The sequence below is a fragment of the Gymnogyps californianus genome, chromosome 20 (genome assembly GCF_018139145.2).
Source record: "Gymnogyps californianus isolate 813 chromosome 20, ASM1813914v2, whole genome shotgun sequence".
NCBI lineage: Eukaryota > Metazoa > Chordata > Aves > Accipitriformes > Cathartidae > Gymnogyps > Gymnogyps californianus.
This window is the reverse complement of record NC_059490.1, coordinates 8,838,213-8,860,080: the sequence shown is the minus strand read 5'-3', so window position 1 is coordinate 8,860,080 and position 21,868 is coordinate 8,838,213. Positions and strand designations below refer to the sequence as shown.

General features: G+C 52.0%; 1 protein-coding gene across 2 annotated transcripts in view; it reads right to left on the bottom strand.

The window, feature by feature from the left end:
• Positions 1–15,907: 15,907 nt before the first annotated feature.
• The window catches only part of RPH3AL (rabphilin 3A like (without C2 domains)), a 42,384-nt gene continuing 36,423 nt past the window's right edge, over positions 15,908–21,868 (bottom strand). For both annotated transcript variants that reach the window (XM_050909054.1, XM_050909053.1), the window contains exon 9: positions 15,908–18,845. In XM_050909054.1, coding sequence (XP_050765011.1) covers positions 18,811–18,845 — 35 coding nt within the window. In that variant the 3' untranslated portion in view covers positions 15,908–18,810. The remainder of the gene's footprint in view (positions 18,846–21,868) is intronic.

Below are 21,868 nucleotides of genomic sequence, written 5' to 3'. Positions count from 1 at the left end.
AGCCCGGACCGTACGTGAGGGAGCCGTGAAGTTTCTGCCGGGGGGAAGCGGAGGCAGGTGAGGGGGAGGCTCCGGCGGGCACCTTACGTGGTTCTCGCGCCCTGAGCCTCAGACACCGCACGCATGCTGCTGCCGCCAGCTCTGGCTCTCGCACAGCCCCTGATCCTGCCAGCGCTGCCTGTGAATAAATGAGCGAGAGGGAGAGACGGATAAGAGGCAGGGGGTGGGCTCTCGGGTGATGTCACCAGCTAGCAACAAAGCGGTACCCAGCAGCGAAGGAATGAGGGCTGTGGCCAGCCCGCCGCCCCGGCCGCACGGCCGCCAGCGTGGGCAGCTAGCCCCCCGCCCCTTCCCCAGTAAAGCCCCGCCGTGCCCAGGGGGAGCAAGGCAGAAGTTGGGTCGAAGCCCACCTCCCCGCACCCGTTCACCCCATCTCCCCACCAAAGCGGGGTCGGTCCCCGCCAGACCTCTTCGGAGGGGGGGAAGGTCACCGTGCGGGGTCAGGAGCCGTTGTCCTGTTGCGTCGCATCCCCGGCGCGCTGCGGAGAGGGAAGCGGGGCTGCCCCAGCCCCCGGGGACCGTGGCAGCCCCCGGGGATCGTGGCAGCCCCCGTGCCCTCCCGGCTCACTGCGGGGCCGTGCCAGGGAGGTGCTCTGCTGCATACTGAGCAGGGGCGCGGGTGGCACGCTGCCCGCTCCCAGCTCCGGCCACACACAGAGCCCAGATTTGGTGCCCTGCTGCCGTAGCCGGCCCCAGCCCATCGCAATGCCCCCTCCAGAGCTCAGCACCAGCCGGGCGGGCTGGGCGAGCTGCCCCGCAGCCTCTGGGGCTGGGAACGCACCAGGGACAGAAGCAACACATGGCACTTGCTCGCAGCCCAGCCGGCGCAGCCTCTCCCAGCCAGCTTGTGGCTGCCAGCATAGAGCAATGCAGCAGGTAAAGCATCGCAGAGGAGCGAAGCGATGGGCTGGGCCAGGGCCCGCAGCCAGCGTGGCCACGCTCAGCACTCCTCCGGCAACCTTTCCGGGCAGGGACAGGGCCCCGTCACCAGCCAGGAAGGGGACAAGGCTCCCTGCAGCCTGCCACAGGCTCCCTGGTAAATGCTGAGCTGTGGTTTGCTCAGGGAGTTGGTCTCAAACTGGTGTTTTTACCTAATCTCCTCTTGTGTTCAAATCAATAAATCTGTGGTTCCACAAGCTACTGGAAGTGGACTTTTGAGCAAGGAGTGCCAGAAGAGAAACGCTGTGAGAACATGGTGCAAAATGCTGCACAGAACCTCACCCCGCCCAGGAAAATGTGTCTGAAATATTTTGTAGGGGCAACTCCCCTAGTGCAGACTTTCTGCTGGCTGCGGCGTGGTGGGTCTGGCATGAAGCTGGGACACACTGCCTGCACTGGTCACCCACCACCATGTCAAGCCGATCACAGCCGGTACCGCCAGGTAACCTGACAACACACAGATCCCATATCAATGCACACAGAACTGCAGTCTCCTGCAGGGTGGCATGCAGATGTCTATTAAAAATAAAGCTCCATTCTTTGGAGAATTTTCCCCACCACCCAGCAAAATGACACCCAATCTTTTTGTCTAATGAAGAATTCAGTTTTCATTCAGATTTTGGTAAATGTTAATAAACGTCCCTGACTCATAACATACTGACACTAGGCAAACTAACCTAATTTACTTCTCGCCGGGAAGCAAACATTTCTCTCCTGAAGCATCCAAACTTGTCATCGCTCTGTACCTAGTCATGATGCACACGGATGCTCTAATGACCTGGGAGAACAGGAGACCGCTCAGCCACTCCTTCCTCTCTCTGCCATATTTTCGCTTCGAGGCGGCTCCCGCCTATTGCGCAGAGGTGATCCGTGCTGCTCTGCCAGGAGACAAACTGCTCTCTTGCAGCAAGGTCCAACAGCGGATCCAGCCTGAGACAGTTTAACCCCCTTCCCACATCCAAGGACTCCTAGTATATTAATTCAGATGGATGTGCCACCTGCTTCGCATCCGTGCGGTTGAGGCTGAAAACCTCGCGGGTGGCAAGACGACGGGTGGGAACGTCATGGGAAGCACACAGAGCTGCCTCCGGGTTTGGAGCAGCCTGGATGTGCTCATCCACACAGGCTCCATCTTCGGTTGCAGCATCCAGGATGCGGTGTGGACTCAGACAGAACGAAGCAAAAATTGGGCCCGATGCCCAGAAAATAGCAGCAATTCCCTCTAAGAAAGGGCACATAAATAGATAAATAAAATTAAGTTACGTATGAGAGCCTACTGTCGTTATTACCATTACAAAAGCGTCATTATTTCAAATGTTTCCTCAAAGAGCACAAGACCTGAACAGACAAGGATTGTTTTATAGGTCAGAAAATCAAGGCTCTGGGAATGAAGGCGAGGCCCCTGAGCTCTGCCTCTTCCCGTGCCGTGCAGCACCCCGAAAGCTGCCCTGCACCGCTGGCAGCCCACAGCCGGGATCAAGGCCCCGCAGCACCGACGGGAGATGCTCAGCTCACCCAGGAACGCAGAGAGCAATCGACGACGCAAGGGGAAGGGTGCACGCAGGGACCAGATTAAGGGAAAAGCAAAGACAGAGCTGAAGGAGGCAAACCTCCCTGCTGTCAGGGCAGGACTGGCCTTCAAGGGAGACCCTGTCCCCAGACCTTATAGACTGAAAGAAACAAAACCAAGACTTACTGCTAATAGCCCAGATGGGACTTACTAGTCTCTGACCGATCCCAAGCCGACTGCAAGCAGCTGGAGCCTTTCCTTAGCTTTTAATGAGTCCCAAAGCAGCTTGTTTCTGATAAACCACACTTTTCCGACCTTCTCATACTGCCTGAATGTTTCCTCCCAGGCTGCACAGCCCAATATTTACTGAGGGCTCCCTGGACGTGGCTGGGGCTGGCTGCACAACCAGGCACCACCAAGCACTGGCATACATGACGCATGACAACACAGAAGGTAAAAGGGACAAAAATAGAGAGTTGGGCTGGGAGACGAAAGCAGGGCTTGGAGATACAAAGCCAGTTTCCAGGTAAAGCTTTTAATTCCCACCGTCTGTCTAATGCCCTGGAATGCGACTTGATTTGATCCCTCGCTCTGCTGGGGTGATTCAGAGCTACTGCTGTGCCCACGCACACGGCCTTCATTTCCCCGAAGGGGGGAATGCTGGCTTCCTCGCCAGCCCCGCAAGAGGGGATAGTTTAAACGTTATGCTGCCGATTTCAGCAAGTGGGACTGACAGCTCTGTCTGGCAGGGAGCAGGAGCAGAGCCAGTCTGCAGGGGGATACCCCATCCCTGCAGGAAGGGAGGACATCCTTTAGAGAAGGTGAAGGTGGCCATCACGGAGTCAACATCAAAGCAGGAACGGGATGATGGAGAAGAGCTTATTGTCCCTGTCAACAGCCGTGTTTCCTCCCAGTGGGGCGTGCAAGTTGTGACAAGATCCTGAGCTCAGCACACATGACATATTGCACTTCAGCAGCTTGTTCTGAGGCGCAACGGAGAGGTTCGGCTGCTCACGTCAGATGAGGGCATGGGCTGGTGTGCCAAAAGCATCCCATAATGAGAGCTGGGACATGGGATACAGGAACCATCACTCCAACTCCAGCCCGGGCTCAGAAAAGCATCCAGACCGGGGACAGCCTAGACTTTAATTTAAATGTTGTCCTGAACAGGGGCACAAGCAGAGGCATAAGCACATCCCAAACAAAGCCTGTGCTACTAACTCACCCCATGCCCTGAGCAGAGCCATGCACCAGCCCAGCTTCCTTACGTGACCAGGGAGCCGTCCTGCCGGTGCCATGCAAACGGGCAAACAGAACGACCATTCCTACAGCAAACAGAACAGTAGCACATAGATTAAACATGCATCCAAAAATACGGGCTGTCCTCAGGACACACTTCAACCAAATTTGTTTCAAACACTAAGCATCAAATTCTGCTGTCAGTTACTCCAGGTTTAAATCAACAAGAACAGGGGCCGATTCCAGTTCAATCAATTCCTTTCCAAATGAAAAGTACAGCAGCAGGACTGCACATCCCCATCGCTTACCAGAGGCTCAATGACTGACCCACCAGTTCTTTATTTAATACTTTGTCAGCTCAAACCCAAACGATCTCACAGAAACCCTCTGCTCTGCTGGTGCTGCTGGAGAAGACACGAGCTTGAAGAGTGCACAAAGAGACGATGCCAAACTAAAGCCTCCGTTTGGAGGAACTACCTCTGGATCTCACTTATCCTTGAATTCGGGGGGACCCACTGCAGGTTGGGAGCAGGGAGGTCTGACAGTCACCCAGGGAGGTGACGCAAGGCAGCACCAGCCTGCACAGCCCTACCTTGCTTTTTGCTTTTTCCCGACCATTTTTAAGCCTGTGTTAAGCCACCGCAAGTACCCACAGCCTTAGGCATGAGAGGGTGCCAGCAGATAATGCCAGCTCAATCTGGCCGCAGGGGCAGAGCAGGGGATATCGACGCTGCCAGCCCAGCTCCGCCAATGCTGCTGGAAGAGACCCCTCCATCCCTTTGGGGTGACTCGGGACCTATGTTGTCTTCAGTCCACGCCGCTGGTAGGTATGAAACGTATTTCTTTCTTCTCCAAATGAGCTTAGCTCCAGCATGGCTGTGCGCATGGGAAGGGGGTTAATTGAAAAGCAACATGTGCCTTGCTCCTCGGCTCACGCAAGGTGCTGTCTTCTGGCTGATGCACAGCTACCGGCAACGAGGCTGCCTCCCCTGAAAGGTCTCTGCCCTCGATTGCTGGGGAGGCTTGGCTGAGCCTGTCGAGTGCATTGCGGACCCTACCTGGTTAAACACACTTTGCATTTGCTAAATAAAGCAATAATAATAATGATAACTAGGAAACTTGGCTAAATAATCCTAAGAGGCTTACTCCAGGCTGTGCCGATTAAGGCTCCCCAGCAGTGCCGATATCCCAGTGCACCCTGGCCCCCACTGCTCCTCTGCACGAATAATATCCGAGGTTACCTGTGCTCAAACAGGCCCTGCTAACAACCATCATTTGACCAGATTTAACCAGCAATTACTAGCTGCGAACAAAATCACTGTGGTAAAATACAGCCCACACTCTATTACAAAGCAGACACGAACAAACCCATTCAGAAAGCCAGGCAAAGGGCAAACACCAGCAAGAAAGAGCCCTCTCCCCTCAAAATATTGCTTAAGGTTCCCAGAGACCTTATGAAACTCCCAACTAGTGGCAAGGGTGGATGGCGTCTTCCTCGCCAGCACTTCGCTACCTGCAGATGGACCTGCAAGGGAGCTTCCAAGAGGACAGGAGGAGGTAGGGAGGCATCTGCTCTCTGTGCATCTTCAGTGCCATTCAGGATGGGCCCAGAATAGCTCAACTTTCGGTAGGGGCTGATGTTTAATGTGTAGCATATGTTGCCATTTCGATGTGAATTCCAAAATAGTTGGTGTTTTGTTTTGTAATTTTAATGCACTGGTTTTTGGAGTCCTGTGAAATGTCCGCCCTCCTGTTCGGGGAGCGAACGTGCTGTGCATGTGCACCCTCACATACCATTTCCAACACACTATTCACCTGCAAATCAACCACAGCAGATAATCAGTTGCTGTAAATATTAGCTATATGGAGCACATATTAAATACACACGAATTCACTAGGGGTGGATCTGTGCGCAGTGAGAAGGGGAAGCTGCAGGAAAATCCGACCGAACGGTGCACAAGGGGAGGGTGTGCTCCCCCTGAGCATTACTGGCCTGCACGCATCTCTCAACACGGAGGCTGAAGCCAGCGGGGCCGGGGAGCAGCCGGGCAGCCTGCAGGCAGGGCAGCCTGACAGCAAGGCACCGGGCAGCTCTGCAGCTGTGCAAGCATGGCCCACGCACCCACTGCTCCCCAAACCCAGGGCGAGAGCAGAGGCACCCCCATCCCATGCACTCATCTAACCTGCGCAGGCAAACCTGCATCCCCGGGGCTGGTCTAGCTGCTTTCAGGAGTCTCCCAACGGCAGAGAGGGGAAGCACCGTGAGTTGCCTGTGCTGGCAGGCGGCAGCGCCCAGCTCACTCTGCTGGGTTAGAAACGCAGGATGATTTGGGTTCAGCGCTCGACAGAAATGTGAGCCATGTTCCCCACTCCTGTATCGCCACTGCATCGTGCTGTCTTCCAGCCAGCACCTACCAGAGGAAGCAAAACTTGCAGGAGAGAGGGACCAGGGCAGCCCTGGGCAAAGCAGGACCCCGAGCCCTGGCTGTCCCAAAACGTCCTCCTGCACGAACCCTCCCCCTAACTGCCTTCGTCCTGCTTCACCCTCGCTGACATCCCATTTCAGGACACAGCACTCTCCAGGGCCCAGTCCTCAGGGATATTTTCTTAGGAATGAGCCTTTTTTGACATTTTCCTCTTATTTCCCTCATGGTCTTTGGGTTCCCCCTAACTCCAGAGCCTTAGCAGGGGTTTGCCATCACAAGGCCAGGCAAAGCCACCTTTTCGCCTTGCACTGGCTCTTTTCATTATGTGCCTGTAAGCTAAACACAGACCCAACCCCTTGCATTCAAGGGAGAGGAGAGTTCTGCGTAGCATCAATTCTTATTAGGCTAATTTTATCTGCTCTCAGTGCCTTTCCGAGCTGGAGTCAATGTCCTCTGAGATTATCCAGCTGACTTGTCTTAGTAGTTTTACCCTGCTTTTACCTCTTCCCTTCCCGACTGTCTCCCAGCTGGAGGAGGATGACAACATCACTTCTCAAGACTTTCCAGGCGGCCAGGAGCGAAGCCCGATGTTTATTCTGCAGCAGCACCTTACCCTACAGCGGCTGGGACAAGCAGTGAGCGTTGGCGTGGGGAGCTGCACTCGGGCTGGGCACCACTGCCTCCCACACACCCAGCTCTTCAGACTCCGTAGATGTCCAGAAACAGAGTTAACATCAGCATTTAGGGCCCAGCCCTGTTGCCATGGAAATTGATAGACTTTCTGCTCACATTTTGGTGGGAGGAGGCATTTCAGGAGTCACCACTAGCTTCCAGAGTTAACACACGCGAAGCCAAGCAAGGGCAGAAAGCAGCTGAGCTTCTCGGAGGCAAGAGGAGGACTGCTCCCACCCCAGGCCCCGAGAATTTGGGGCTGGATGCAAGCAGAGGGAAAAGGCCACCGATAACCGGCAGCATCAAGATGCTGCACAGCGAGCTCCAGGGATTCATGAAATAACATCTTGGTTTTGCAGAATTAAAGAGCAATTTGGCTGCATTAAGAGAGCATTATAGCTGCTCCTCTCCCACATACACATCAGGCTAACGACATCCTGTCAAAAGCAATCCAACCAAAGCCCCCATTCAGTGCTGATACTTAGCGCAGTAAATGTACCTGTCACAGCCCTGCAATGGCTGGCAGAGCTCTGTCCTGGCTGCTGCTCCTCCCAGCTGCTGCCGGCACGGCTGGGAGTTGTCCTGCCCGTCCCTGGATCATGAGGCTCAACCGGCCTCGGTGAACTGCAAGGGAATTGCCCGCCGGGGCTGCCAGGGCATTTTCCTGGCCCCAGCCACAAATCCCAGTATCACGCCAACATTGCAAAAAGCAACACAAATGAAAGAGCAAAATGAAAGCCCCTGGAGTCGTGCAAGGAGAAGGGCAAATCTGTATCTACTATGGGGTCAGGCTGCTGGAGGGGGCAAACAGCCCCAGCTTCCCTGAACTGGGCAGGGCTGCTCATGTTTGCACCACAAACCTGCTCTTTTTGGGACTGCAAAAAAACCCCATGGGTGTACCCGCAGGAGGGACCTGAGGGAGCAATCCTGCGGGCTGGGGAGGCAGGGGGGTGAGGTGCTGAGCCCTTCCCCGGGGCAGGCAGCTCTGAGCTCTTCGTGGCTGCCAGCCGGCACGAAGCTGCAGGAGCAGCCGGCGACGAGGAAGCCCCGCAGTGCCCCGGCAAGCGGCTACACCGGCACCTGCGGGTTAGCAGCAAGGAAATTGAGGCCACAGCCGAGACAAGCAGACTCCTGCCCGGAGAGCAGCTTTACTGGCGGCGTTGAGGAAGGCAAGCCAGCCTGCAGGATCCCTCTCCTCTCAGATCTTCAGGCTATTTAGCTGTCTGACCTTATGTCACCCGACCCAAGGCAATGCAGGACAAATTTCCATTCCACTGTGAGGAAGCCCAAGCATTTTCCAGCTCTGTAGTGAACCAGGGAAAACAAAACTGCAGGGCAAGGGATAACCACCAGCCAAAAAAAGGGGAGATGGAGGGAGAGGTGGACAGGTACAGGTGTATGGTTCAAAATACAAACATTAACGTTACTCCCGTCTAAGGTGGGGCACCTCCCAGGTCATTAAGCAGCCAGAGGAGTCACTAGATGGCCCTGCTAGTCCTGTTCATCTGATCACAGCAATGGATATTAAGAAATGCTCGTTTAGCTACTCTGCAGGCTTTTGGAAACTGCAAAATCTGCTCTTAGTCTGCTTCTGGGAGGAAGGGCCTCCCGAGGAGAGCACAGCAGCTGGGTGGTACCTTGGCCAGGCACATGGAGGGGACTCCCCAGGACACGGGGTACCTCCGGGCCTTGCCAGGCAGATCAACAGTCCTTCCCCATCCCACCATGACCTGGGTGTCCCCTTCCCTCCCCGAGACCGGCTCCACTTGCCAGGAACACTGCAAGTCTCTGCCTCAGCGTAATCACGTTGACAGTGATGGGTGTAAGAGCCAGGGAACCATATTAATGAACATCGTGTTGCTGGATAATCATGACATTAGCATTATTGGATTAGAACATTTGCATAATTTGGGCACGAGCCGCTACCTGCACCGAGACATATGCTTACATGAATTTACATCCATTTGCATCCCAATGAAGCTTGTCCGACTGCATCCTCAGGAGCTTTCTGGGTGACCAGTCACGGCCATTGGCAGCTCAACCCCAGGGACCATCTCCTGCCGTCAGGCACAATCCTGGGCCACTCAGATGCCAACAAAACAGCAACATTTTTCCTCCTCAGGATCTTAATCGCACAGGTTACACCTCAGCTGGGATAGGCATGCCCCTTGCAGGGGTCAGGAGCAACACACCCCCAGCCTCAGGGTCACCCAGGCTAAAGCTGTCCCCTTCCCAGTCCCCACGGACTCTTGCCGCCTCTCGAGAGCCCAGCTCCCGGGTCCCAGGATAGCGGGCAGTTAAGTCCATCCTACTCACAGCTGTGAAAAGAGCTCAATAAAACACTCCCAGCAGGCTGCAAAGCTCGGAATTTAAGAGGCCAAGAGAACCCAAAATGAACTCTTTCCTCTTTTTTTTTTTTTAAATCACATGATCTTTGATTCAATTACTTGATTTTACAGGAAGGGGGAGAGAGATTCAATTACTTGATTCCTGATTTCTTAACATAGAAATATGGACCCTGCAACCGTGGACCACAGAAAGGCAAAGAAAACCCTTCATGCTGCATTGCAACAATTTGGTGGCAACATCAGGTTTATATGGCTGTAAGAAATAAGCAGTTTCCCCTCCTGGCCTCCTCAGCAGAACCTGCTCCAGCATTGAAGTAGTGTAGTAATTCTGAGCACAGAGTCCTGCAGCCCACCCATAAAATTACAGGGCAAGAGACATTCGGCAGGCAGCAGAGCAGCCCCTAAGTGCTTTTCTAACGTAGAGCTGCACGGGGAGTTACCGAGTCCCTTCACAGGCCTGGTAATTACGAGTCGGGAGGGACCAGGAGGTGCACGCTCACTCCCCGGGCATCTCCAGCCCCAGAAATTGCTGCTGCGCTCCTTCCAAATGCTGACATGAAAACAGACAAAAGGACCAGCCCCGCCACGTCCAAACCATTTCCATCAAGACTCGGAGTAACCACAAGCTTCGCCACCACTGAAAGCTTCGCAAATTACAGTGACTTATCTCCAAGCGCTGGCCTGCAAGATGCAAAGAGCTAAACCCTGAAGTGCCCTTGGGATGAAACATGCCTGGACCAACCAACGGCAACGAGAGCAGCAAATCCTGCGGGGAGCTCGGTGGGAAGTTTGTTGGGATGTGGTGAGCCGGAGCAGCCCTCTCTCCCCTTAGCTGGTGCGGGTAACGATGCTGCCACGTAAATAAAAGCACTGCTCAGACAAGATCATCTGGTATTTTCGGGGTCTGTTCACCCAAACCAACCCACATCCGTTTGGTTTCTTGCCACTTCCTGCACTTGAGGAAACTGGAAAGAAAAGCAGCAGCATTAAGCCACCACTCTCTTGGGGGAATCCGACCCCGCGGGACCCCCGCTCTCAGCCTCACCGTGCCCAGATGAGCCCCCGTCCGGTTTCGCAGCCGGATCAGCCATGCGCTCGCCAGCCAGGCTGCACGGCATCTCCCCAGCGAAGCAGAGACCAGCCCTGCCGCTGCGGCACAGAGGAAGGCGAGGAAGGCGAGGAAGGCGGCCTGTCCCTGCCCTGCACGGCTCCCACCCACCTCATACAGCTTCAGAGCCTGGCATTTAGCGTATCTCTGCTTTAACCACTGAAGTTATTACATGGGGACATTTTAACTTGTACAAACCACGTCAAGACCCTTGGCTGGAAGGCAGCTGAGAAGCTCGCAGTGGCTTTGGTAAACTTTTATCCTTTATTTTAAGCAGATGCATTGTTTTTCACTCCAAAGCGGTGCTCAGTTCCCATATCTGGAACCTTTTGGACTCACAAAGTGCATGAGAAATAGAAACAAACCTGGCAGAGGGGTCAGAGGGACTCATCTCAATGGGAAGGAGAGCACCAGAATGTCTGGCTGAAAAAATCCTGCTTGGAGGAAGAACACGTTTGCACATGATTGTGTCATTAAGTGCCGATGCCAACTGCTAATGCCTAATGACTCCGTGTCACAAGCAATGAAGGCAGGAGCCCAACGTGATGGCAACAGGAGGAGGGAATGTGCTGGTGCGTTGCTGCCAGGATATGGGCTCAGGCAGGGGCAGAGCACTTTTACATTATTTATGACCACGTAGATGGGATGCTGAATTGAGGCTGCTCCAGTGTTTGATCAGCCCAGGGCTGTCAGCGTGGCTCACAGCTGGAGACACCAGATAACAGGAGAAAATTAAACCCCTTTTCCTCCCTCCCCTCGTCTCTCTAGTGGGCCTCTCTCAGAAAAGAGAAAGGAGGGAGGAAAGAAAGCCCAATAAGTTAGGGCCACTGCTGTACAACCCCTAGCCCTGCACCTCCTCCTGCCTTCGCTGGGGATGTTGGACCTCCAGCAAGGGCTGTCAGGCAGATCCTGGGGGATGTGGAGATGAAGGTTCAGGGATGCAGCCCCTGGCACAGGAAGGGAAAGAGCCCAGGGAGCAAGGCAGCTGTGATTTCCAGCTAGGGAGGAGCAAGCACAGCCCAGCTCAGCTCCAACCTTTGCCCTGATGTTCCCCGACAAGCCCTACACGGAACCGAAGCAAGGCAGCACCGCGAGAGCGGAGCCAGCACTGGGAGCAGGCAGCTGTGCTCTGGCTGTCCTGGCACGGTGGTTTGCAGACCCTGACCAAGGTGGGGCTGAGCTGCCCTGGGCATCCCTGCCCCGCTGCAGGGTGCCTGTTCTTCCACGGGCTGCTCCCCTCTTGAACAAAGCCCCTTTCTCTGCCTTTCCCACATGCGGGTGTCTAAGAGGGGAGGCCAGCACAACCATCTCCCAAATACATCAGTGTGGGACTGAGCCCACACTGCAAAAATCTTATTCCCGTATGCTTCCCCCTCCACAGAGGCAATGAAACAGGCTGCACTGGATTTCTTCCCTTCCTTTCCAGTCCTTTCACCCTCCTTTCCCTATCTTCGAGGAACAGATGCACCCATTCATAACCATGCAAAAGAAAGTGCCTATTTGCCTTTCCGACTGCAGTGCAGCTGGTAAAGCACAGGAGGGAAAATTATGTTTTGTATGAATACACAAATTATCTGCACTGATCTTATTACACTTGAATGGCAAATCGACAGAAAAAGAAAACATGAAAGAGAAAGGCATTGTTTGGGCTGCGCCGATGTAGCATCGTTATTGTTTATCCTCTCCAACCACTCCATCATCCTAATCCCACCGTCTCCCACAGTGACAGGTCAGTAACAGTGATCTGCTAAACAGCACGATACAGAGGCTGCCAGAATGAACACAGGCAGGATGCAAACCTGGCAAGGCAATGCCTGGGAGACGGCAGCACCTCTGGACGTCTTGCCTGCAATGCTCAGGCAGGTCCAGGCCAAGCATCCAATAATTCACAAACATTATTAGTGTTAAAAAGATTCATGTTACAGTGGTACCAATTAGCGTCAGAGTGCTGGAATACACAGGGGTGATACAGAAACAAAAGGCTCAGTAACTCCCTCACCCAAACCCTCGCAGAGATATTCATCACACGAATAAATCCCCAAAGGCCACGGCAGAGCTGTGCAAGAGGGGGCACACGGGGCAGAAGGCTCCTCTGCGCCCTGACAATCATCCCTTACGTAGGACCAACGCGTGTGGCTCTGTGCAGGCTCAGCACCTCGCACCGGGGGTCCTGGCTCGACCGAGGCAGCACTGGAAGCAGTGCAGAGAAGCGTGAGCAGCTCACTGCAACCCGACATGGGGCAACCCTCGCTTTCAACCCCTTGGTATGCGGCTGGGTTTGTATCCCGGCCACGTGGCTGAGTCCTCTGCGGGGAACGGAGCCTGTTCTCCCTCCCCAGCCTTCCTCCAACGCAGCAGGGAGAAGAGCCCTTCTTTTAAAATTTCCATGTGGTGAGTGACCTCTGTGCTCCGGGAGGAAAAGGAACCAAAAAATATACACAATACTTTGTTGAAATAGCTTTGCAATCCCTCAGGCCTTAGATGCAAAGAAGACATCCATGACCACAGAGGGCTCAGGCAGGACAGTGCAGGCAGCTCCTCCCTGGTGCAGTGGCACCTGATTAGCCCAGGTAACAACAGCTAATTCCTCATGCTACAGACAACACAGCAACTCCGGCAAGTACAGAAAAACAATCACAAGGTGGAAATTCAAACAGAACACAAGTCACCTGCTATCTAAACAGGGAAAATTTGGCAAGTTTCCTACTTAGCACTTACTACATCAAGGCTGCTCAATGATGCTAATTAAACAGGTACCTCCCAGACATAGCCAGAAAGATTTATATCCCTAATTTGTGTTTCTCAGTTTATTTTTCTGTCCTCCAAGGCACTATTTTAATGGCCATGGTGTGATTGCTTGGAGGAGTTTAATTTTGCATGACTGTCATTTGAAGATGAAGGTCTGTCCCGTCAGCGGCTTGACGATTGCTCACCCAGGGCCCAGATCCTGCCCCCTGCTCTCCCGCAGCGGGGCTCAGCTGTTCACCGAGATTTTCTTGGTCTCTTGAGCTTGGCTTCACGAGCAGAAAAATAAATAACGCTGGGCTCAGCCGCTCTCAGTGATCCAGCTGCCGTCCCCATCCAGGGGCTGGGTACATATCAGTCTGGGGACTCTTTTGGGGGTGAATGAGCCTCAGAAATATCCAGCACGGAGCCAGCACCAGCGCTGAGCTGGGGGATGCTGTGCAGGGTTGTCACTACAAAGCAGCACAGCATTGCAAAGCAAGGATCAGTCTCGGAGATGTGATCTCTCCACCCAGCTCTCCAATCCAGCCCCAAAAACCGAGCCCAGAAGGTAGCTGCTCCAGGGCAGCTCCCACACACGAGGGGTTGCTCCGATGGGACGGGACAGGACAGGACAGCCGGAGGGGAGGTGTATAATTGCAAATAATTAAAAGCGGCCACAGTCCTGTGATAATTAGTCAGAGCTACCTCTGAAAGCAGCAGTCAGTCACGCTCAGGAGGGGGAAGGTGTCTCTGCCAGCACCCCTTGCCCAGATGGCCCTGACACGGCCCTGATCAGCAGCAAGTCTCCAGCCCCAGATAATGACCGCTTACAGTGATTAGGCCGGTAGGAGAGTTGATGAAAAAGGGAGGCGGTGACGCCTGTTCGCTGCATTCGGCCAACTACAGAGTGACAGGGAAGCACCTGGGAAGAAATGGCATCTAGCTGGGGGCTGAGAGAGGGCTCAGAGCCTAACGGTTGCTGTTAAACTGATACAGTCCACAAAAAAAAATACTTCAAAACTACAATCCATCCTTCCTGGCAAAATATGAATACATCATGTAGAGCTACTCGTTCCAGAGAAGAAAACAAGAGCAACAATCCCTCCAAGATTTTACAAACAGCTTCCAGTGCCAGACAGAAATCAGTGGAAGGAAAAAGAAACATGATGGATGCCTTCAAACAGACCCACAGAACCTTTGTGAAGCACGGAGGTGAATGTGTACAGCCCTCCTCCTCGAGGGGATTTGAATTCGTCCCTCAAGGTGCAGCTCCCAGACACTGATCAGAGCAGCACACTTGGGTGCTGTGCGGGTGTCTCCAGGGACCGCTCAGCAGCGGGGCACAGGCCAGCAGCAGTGCGTTACCCCAGCCGTGGGACTGGGCTGGCTCCTTTCATGTTTTGCTATGAAGATAACGAGAGGAAACATTTCTGCAGGGAGAGAGGCGCAGGGCAGGGCTGTACGAGGATGCGTGTGGTTGCCTGTGTGCGGTGCTGCACGTCACCGGCAGGCAGCACGCATCGTGTTCCCGTCTGCACTGCTATGGAGCTACATGGCAAGATCCTCATCTCGTACCTCTCAAGCATCGCAGGCATTTCTAGCGCTATCTGAATATACTGCTAATAAGAGGCAATGGTCAGAAGGGAATTCAAATGAGCAGCTCAAGATAAAAGTTTTCCACAAGATGCTTACCCGCCATCTTGCGCCTGCTGAAAGTCTCGTTATTTGATGGCAGCATCAGCCCTTCAAAAAAACTTGCCTGAACTCTCCGTCAATCACACCCACCTGCGGAAACAAGGCATTATGATCGGAAGAGCAGTCTCCATCGTGGAGAGGAACAAAGCAATGGGAAGAAACGGGAGAGGCAGGCTGGTGAGACATCGCTGCCACCAGCCCTCTCCCCTGGAAGGAACATCTTCTGGGAGGGGCAGGGAGGAGAGAAGAGCAACTGCTGCTAACTTCAGCCATCTGCAGAAGTTATCTGCCATTTTGTGTCACTGTCCAAGCACTCCGGCTGATAGTCCAGGGCCTTTGCTGTCCGATTCAGTAAAGGCCAGAAACACACTGTCTAAACACCAGCTGGCAGCCCATCTGCTTCAGCTACATTGAACTACAACGCATGGCTCCCACAGAGGAAGCATCCCCTTTCCCCTCAAACTATAGCTGTAAAAAACAAACATGGAAACTTGGCAATTCATGGCCAGTGGTTTTGACTCAGAGAGATCCCACAGTCGACTTTCCCATATACTGGTTGTTGTCATGGCAAGCGGAGGGGGGAAGGAACAACGTAAGAGGCGGTTAGTCCTTGACACGCTCCATCCTTGGACTAATGGCAGCTCCCCAGCAAAACAATCCCAACAGCAATTATCGAGGTGCTTTCAAAATAGGAAAAGCAAAAACAGATTAAAAAGCCGTTTGAAACCTTGAAGCTGAATGCCGAGTGGAAGGGAACGCAGAGCAGCCAGGGCCGCACACGCTCGGCGAACAATGCGGAGACGCTTCTCTGTAGGCAAAGCTAAATGGACCCCGATTGTCAAACCGGAGCAAGTGATGAGCCTTGGGAGGCTGTGGGGACAGCACTTGACAGAATGACAATCGGTGCTGCTTTATGCTTAGCGGTTACAACACGGAAAACCTTCAGCGGAGGGGCTGAGGAGCAGACCTGTGCCCCCTGCCATCGCCAGCACAAGGTACCAAAGAGGGACAGGACAAAAGATGACTTTCAAGTGCAGAATTCAATTACGCTCCAGCCGTGTGAATCACCATTCCACTGGCTGGATTGTTTTCTTTCCTCGCTGGAGCCAGCCCAAGGATTTGGAGAGTATCTGCAACCTGGGAATGGAAAAAAACTTTTTACTGTTTCAAGAATGGCAAGCAGTTGTTACTGAGCCAAAGCTTTATTGTTTCCAGTAGTAAAACACTACATAAAAGTTGTAAGGGATGGAGACGAGAACAACAAAATAATAAAAGAAACACAAACGACCAGAGCAGACTGAGCACTATTCACTGAGCCCTTCTTGCCCACCTTGAGCCAACTCAAAAGACAGCCAACTGGTACATGATTACGACAATATTCCAACAAAAGCTACAAAACACAACCAAGAGAGACGCAACAAAGGGAAAAGTAGTCTTTAATAGTAAATATGTGCACAGAGCTGCAGATGTTCCTTTATCACATTCAAATGTGGCTAGATCACATTCTCCTGGGCCAGATCCTTCCCTCGACCCAAGAGGAGTCTTTCCATAGATGACTGAACAGTTCTGGTTTGAACTCAGGTGGAACTCCTCCATGGAGGTAAAATATAGAGGTAGGAAAGAAAGGTTTCCAGTCTCACTGGTACAAGAGCAGTCCCAAATTTATCTCTGAGAGTGTTTTATAAAACCAAGTCTCAGTTAAAAATCAAACTCATGCCTCAAAGCGGCACAGTAAGCCAGCAAGGATTACTAGGTTCCTGTGCAGAGCTGGCAACCCACAGTGTGGTAAACGGCCGTGGGAAGTGAGAGTGGGGGTGAAAACACGACTGACCTGCCTGCACTGCCCAGGAATGAAGCACAGGAAACACAAGAAGTGTTAGAAGTGACATGCTCAATTTTAAAAACTCTTTCCAACTCGGTGTAGAGTTCTTGATGAAGAAGTAACAGGTTTAAAAAAAATGGAGTCAATTTTTAAGTGTCTTTTTCTTTCTCCTTCTTCTATAGAATTAACTTAGGCTGGCAGGCTAGGCTGTCTGAGGCACTGCAGTAATGAGAGTGCAAGCAAGACAGTCTCAGTAGGACTGTCAAAAGCTCCAAGGGAAGACAGGACTTTTTTCGTGGCAAAACACTTCTGAAACTGAAGACTCTACAGCTCTCAGACGAAACAGCATGACTTCAGCTCTGAAATCATACCGGCATTTCAGCAAAAGCTGACTTTTGGATTTACTTTTTCAGAAGCAGCTAATAATTTTGGCATTATCCCTTTCAGAGATGCAGCTGGTCAAGGCTCAATGGCCAGGTTTAAACAACACAGACCACGACATAAAGCATCCCTCAGTGGAGAACAACCTCATCCCTTGCTCTCTTCAACACCGATGTTGTGAAGCCCACGTTCAGTGGTTTCTCTTTATGTCATCTCAAAGAGCCCACATCATCCAAAGGTTCTGTTTTCATTTTTAAAAGGGCAGAAACAGATCACAGAGGAAGAACTGGAAGGATTTTCCCAGCAACCTGCCATAGGGTGTTAGCTGGAAAAGCAGTAAGGGAATGGTCCTCTGTTGGACTATGTTCATTTAGAAAGAAAGTCAAGGATTGATTTCCGATCTCCTGTTAGAGTGTTCCAGCACCCAATCTCATTTATCTTCATACTGCAGCCATTTGTAAGAGCATATACTACATGTGCACAAAGGGCCCAGCAGCAAAGGAGAACAGAACAACAGAGTAATAACCAAGGGAAAAGGCTGACATTAACAGGCACAAATTGCCTTTAAATCCATGATTTCAGAGGGAACTTTTTGGAATCCTTTGTTTCTTCAGCAAAAGATGGGTCAGATCCAAAGCATTTAATAAAATCCACAGACTCCTACTTGCCTAGTGGGGGTTTTGTTCAGGCCTTCAAAGATCTAATTGCTCTAGAGATGTCAGGTAATTTCATTTTTCTCATCTGTCAGGCCTTGGAGGGAAATTGTCCATCCCAGAGAATAAGCACAACCGGGGTGTGCAGCTTTCTACAGCCTGACTAGTGATGACACCATTGCAGTCAGCCAGATGCTCAAGACTTACAGGAAAAAAGTAAAACAAAGGCCCCTGCTCATGCAAGAGCCGACAAGGTGCACATGTGGGAGGAGAATCTGCAGAGCTTAACAAGATAAAGTAATTTGAAAGCTTTTATCCAATTTGGGTACACAAAGGCAGCCAGCTGGGCCGTGGTGGGCGTTCTCCCACCAGGAGCTGCAGCACGCACACACACACTGCCCATGATCCCACTGCCAAAGCATCACCCTCACCACAGGACACACAGGCCAGCGCACAGCCAGGAGGACCGAAAAATTCCTAGCAAACTTCTTCAAGTGTTTCTTTACTCACTGAAGCGTCTCCCTGAGCAGCCCTATCACAGAGAGAGACCTCAGTGGAAGTGAATGGGAGCACAACTTCACCAGCTGATTCAGGATGCCCCCACCAAACTCATACCAACTCAAACCAGAAAAACGACGACAAGAAACACAACGGGTGACACCCTGGGCTCATGGGAGTCACGTGCAAATCGGAGCCCCGGTCTCACCCTTGGGGTTCGCAGAGGGAAATTCACCCCTGGGCTGAGAAGCAGTAAAAGGGCTGCGGTCTCCTCACACCCCATTTCAGGGACACAGGGGTGAATTTCCCTTTCTCCTGAAGACTTTAAAGCCAGGACTGCGAGGCCAGGAGCTGAACCCAGGGCTGGGCTTGGCAAGCCAGGAACAGCGGAGGCGGCACACATTTCTTCAGCTCCACTGAGCACTTTGTGTGCCCCTTCCAACAAACACAGGTCTGGACCCCATGGCAGCACCGCACAGCATGGCACCCCTCTCCGAGCAGCACCCCAAAATGCATGTCAGTCAGCAGAAGGGGAAACCAGACCAAACCATAAACCAGGTCAGTGAGGCAGGGAGGACAGGCAGATGCTTTCCCAGGTGCCATTATGTTGCTAACGCCTGTGCAAGGCGTCATAAAGTCACCACTGGCAGGCAGTCGTCTGGAATGAGGTCTACAGGAGTGGGCAAGGGACAAGCGTTGGATCCAGGCAAAGCAGCTCCATCTTCACCTCTGTCAGCATCGCGTTCTGGTGTGGACGCAGCGTTTGCCTTCAAAATACAAAAGACAAAAGTTCTGTTTGGAAAGCAGTAAAGGGGAGAGACTTGACAAAGTTATTTTATGTTGCTTTTACATGCTCAGTGCCATTTTAAGAGCTTCCTAAAAATAATAATGAAGAGAACATCTATGCATCATTACTCCACAGTCTGTCAGCAGACAGGGCCCATTAAACTTTATTAAAGAAAGAAAAGACAGGGGAAAGAAATGGGGAAAGAAGGAGAAAGGAGTTGTACTGCTAGAACTGGTCCTCCGGTACATGCTTCCCTCAAAGGGCCAAGTCAGACAGAAAGCCGAGCCTCAGCTCTCAGAGGTTTCCAAACCAGGTGACAGCATCCACGTGCCACAGAGCAGGTCCTCCACGCGACCCTCCTGCCCTCCGTGTGCCTGGGCCACGGACAGGAGCCACGGCAGAACGTAGTCCTTGCCCGTGGCTGGGGACGGGCGCAGGACAGCAATGCTCTGCTGCAGAAGGCATTCTGGCTCACGTCAACTAAACGAACCTGAGCTAATCACTTCAGCAGCCCCTGGCAAAACTCAGGCTCTGCTGGGACACGCCGCTTCCAGCGCACGGGGTGAAATGCGGGGCTGGCAATGTGGAGTGCTCTAAGGCAGCGGTGGGTCAGTACTAACTTCTCTCCCCCTTCTCTGAACTGAAGCAGACACAAATTACGTTGACTCCTGGAGAAAGGACAGGGGATCTTTCCAGTCACTGCGTTCATGTGAAATGTTCAAGGCACGGGGAGTCCTGCAAATTCCTCCCACCAGCTACTGGCCGACGTCCCAGTTGAAAGATAACCTCCCGAGCCATAAAACCTCTCAATGTGTTTACAAAGACTCTAAAATCCAGACTTTTAACTTCTATATTACTGACTTCCCATGCTCTTTCCTTTATGCTTTGTTTTGAAAGATGACATCAACTGTTGCCCTCAGTGCTTTGTGCAAAATGCTGAATAGAAAGTTGAAAGCACGAGGAGTAAACGTATTGCAAAGAGCAGAGAATAAGTCTAAGGACGTTGGGGCAGGAGGCCAGACAGGCTGTTTGATCAAAGACCAAAGCACAGACCTCTGCAATGTGAAAGAAGGCACAAAAATAGGAGTTTCATCTTCAGCAGCAGACTTGTTTCCAGATATATCGAGTGAAAGAGGCAAGAGAATGAGTCTTTGTCATTCCTCTATTTTCAAAGAAAAAGTCTTCAATTTAAAACTCCATAAAGAATTACAGAAATAGTGAAAGTAATTTATTTTTTAGGTACTCGAGCCTTTATTCACTTAACTTCAAGGCGGACTTAAAAGAGCTGACAATGTTTTGGTTCTATCACTTGAGAACGAAAATATTTTAATTCCTTAAAACATGGAAGGGGGCATATGCTTCTTCTGAGGTTCGTATTTACAAATGCATTGTATCTAGAATGCAAACCTTGAATCATTTCCTAAGGCTGTCGCTACCCAAAGACATGTTTTATTTATAAATACAGCAGGACCATTCGGTGCTCTGCAGTACCAATACAAGGAGGCAGAGACAGCTCAAAGCTTCTCAGCCATGAAGGCACAACTCAATTTTGTCACTTTGTGGAAGAGGGACAACTCATCCTCCTTGGTAGCAGGAAAACTCAATCCCGTGGCAGTGGCAGCAAGCTTTAAGCAAAGGGGCGCAAACAGCGGTGCCCAAAGATTGATGAGGCAGCCAGTGTAGGAGGCAGAGGCTTGGAGGGGAGAGGCTGGGTGCGGGTGAGGGTCTCTCCTCCACATCTGACCTCCCCTTCCTTCCTTCCTTCCTATCCTGTGCCCTCAGTGCAGGCAGAGGCCGAAGGCAGAGGGAGGAAGAGCAGGGCTTGCAAGCATAGCTCCCTCACGCAGTTGCCCACCTATTCCACCCTGCTGCAAAGCCAGCCCTGGAAGACTACGCTGTTTGGCTGTAGCTCACATGGATGAGGGAGCAAGCAGTCTGAAAACATTTAAGCAACTTTGTCATCAAGCGCAGGAAAACAAAAGTCAACTCCCCAAAGACTGCCATGAAGAAAGTCATTAAAGAAATTACTATCCCATTCGGAGCCTAATTACTGTTAGGACAATTTTTTTTCCTACATGGAATGGAGTAGTTAGACCCACTGAAGCAAAATGTTACCTCCTCATCGTCCCTGAGGGAACAAAACAGACATCTGAGAAACAGAAGGGAAGGAAAAAAAGAAGTTAATGCTTTAACTTCAAAGACGCTCTGAGAATTTCCTGCCATGAAAATAATGCAGAATGGCTCTCCCTGTCTCATGTATTAACAGCTTGCATATTTATGAGCAAAAGTTGATGCCTACCCCAGCCGGGGAGGCACTGAGCCACGGAGAGAGCGACACCACCTCATTTCTAAATCCAGTCAATTCCTGAAAGACAGGGCATAAATCTCACCAGATTAAGAGAGCTGGAAGCAGCATTTCCTGCCCATCTCTCTCAGCTCCAGGCCCTTTTCTCAGCTCTGCTCAGCCTCTCCCAGCACGACAGCCACAAAGCAAGCAGCCAAAGGGAGGCAGCCAGAAGCTGCAGCTTCAGCACCCTGGGAGAAGGGTCCAGGCTGGACCTGCTGACCTCTGGAGGTCCTTCCAGCCGGTCTCACCCTGCAACTGCAAGCCACAGTATTTCTTATACCCCACCAGGCGCTGCCATCATCGTCTCAGCTCCCAGACTCAGCAACACCACTGTTTAACGTGGCTCTGTTTAACCGCCAGCTGCTGTACCGCTCTTTAAGTATTAATGATTTAGACAACACATTGGCAAACAAGCAGAGGTGGGGAGACTGTGATTTGCACTCAGATGTATGCTACTCATTCATTAGCTTATCTTGTGGCTGTTTCTCAAACCTCCTCTCTTAAGCACAAATTAGAACCTTCTCCAGCCCCAGAGCCCACGCCAAGCTCACTCACCATTCCCTACCAGCAAGCTGTTCAGGTGACCCACAGAATACCAAATAGGACTGACCCGTTCCTCAGACAAGGTGCTCAGAAGACACTGAGGACCCCATTAA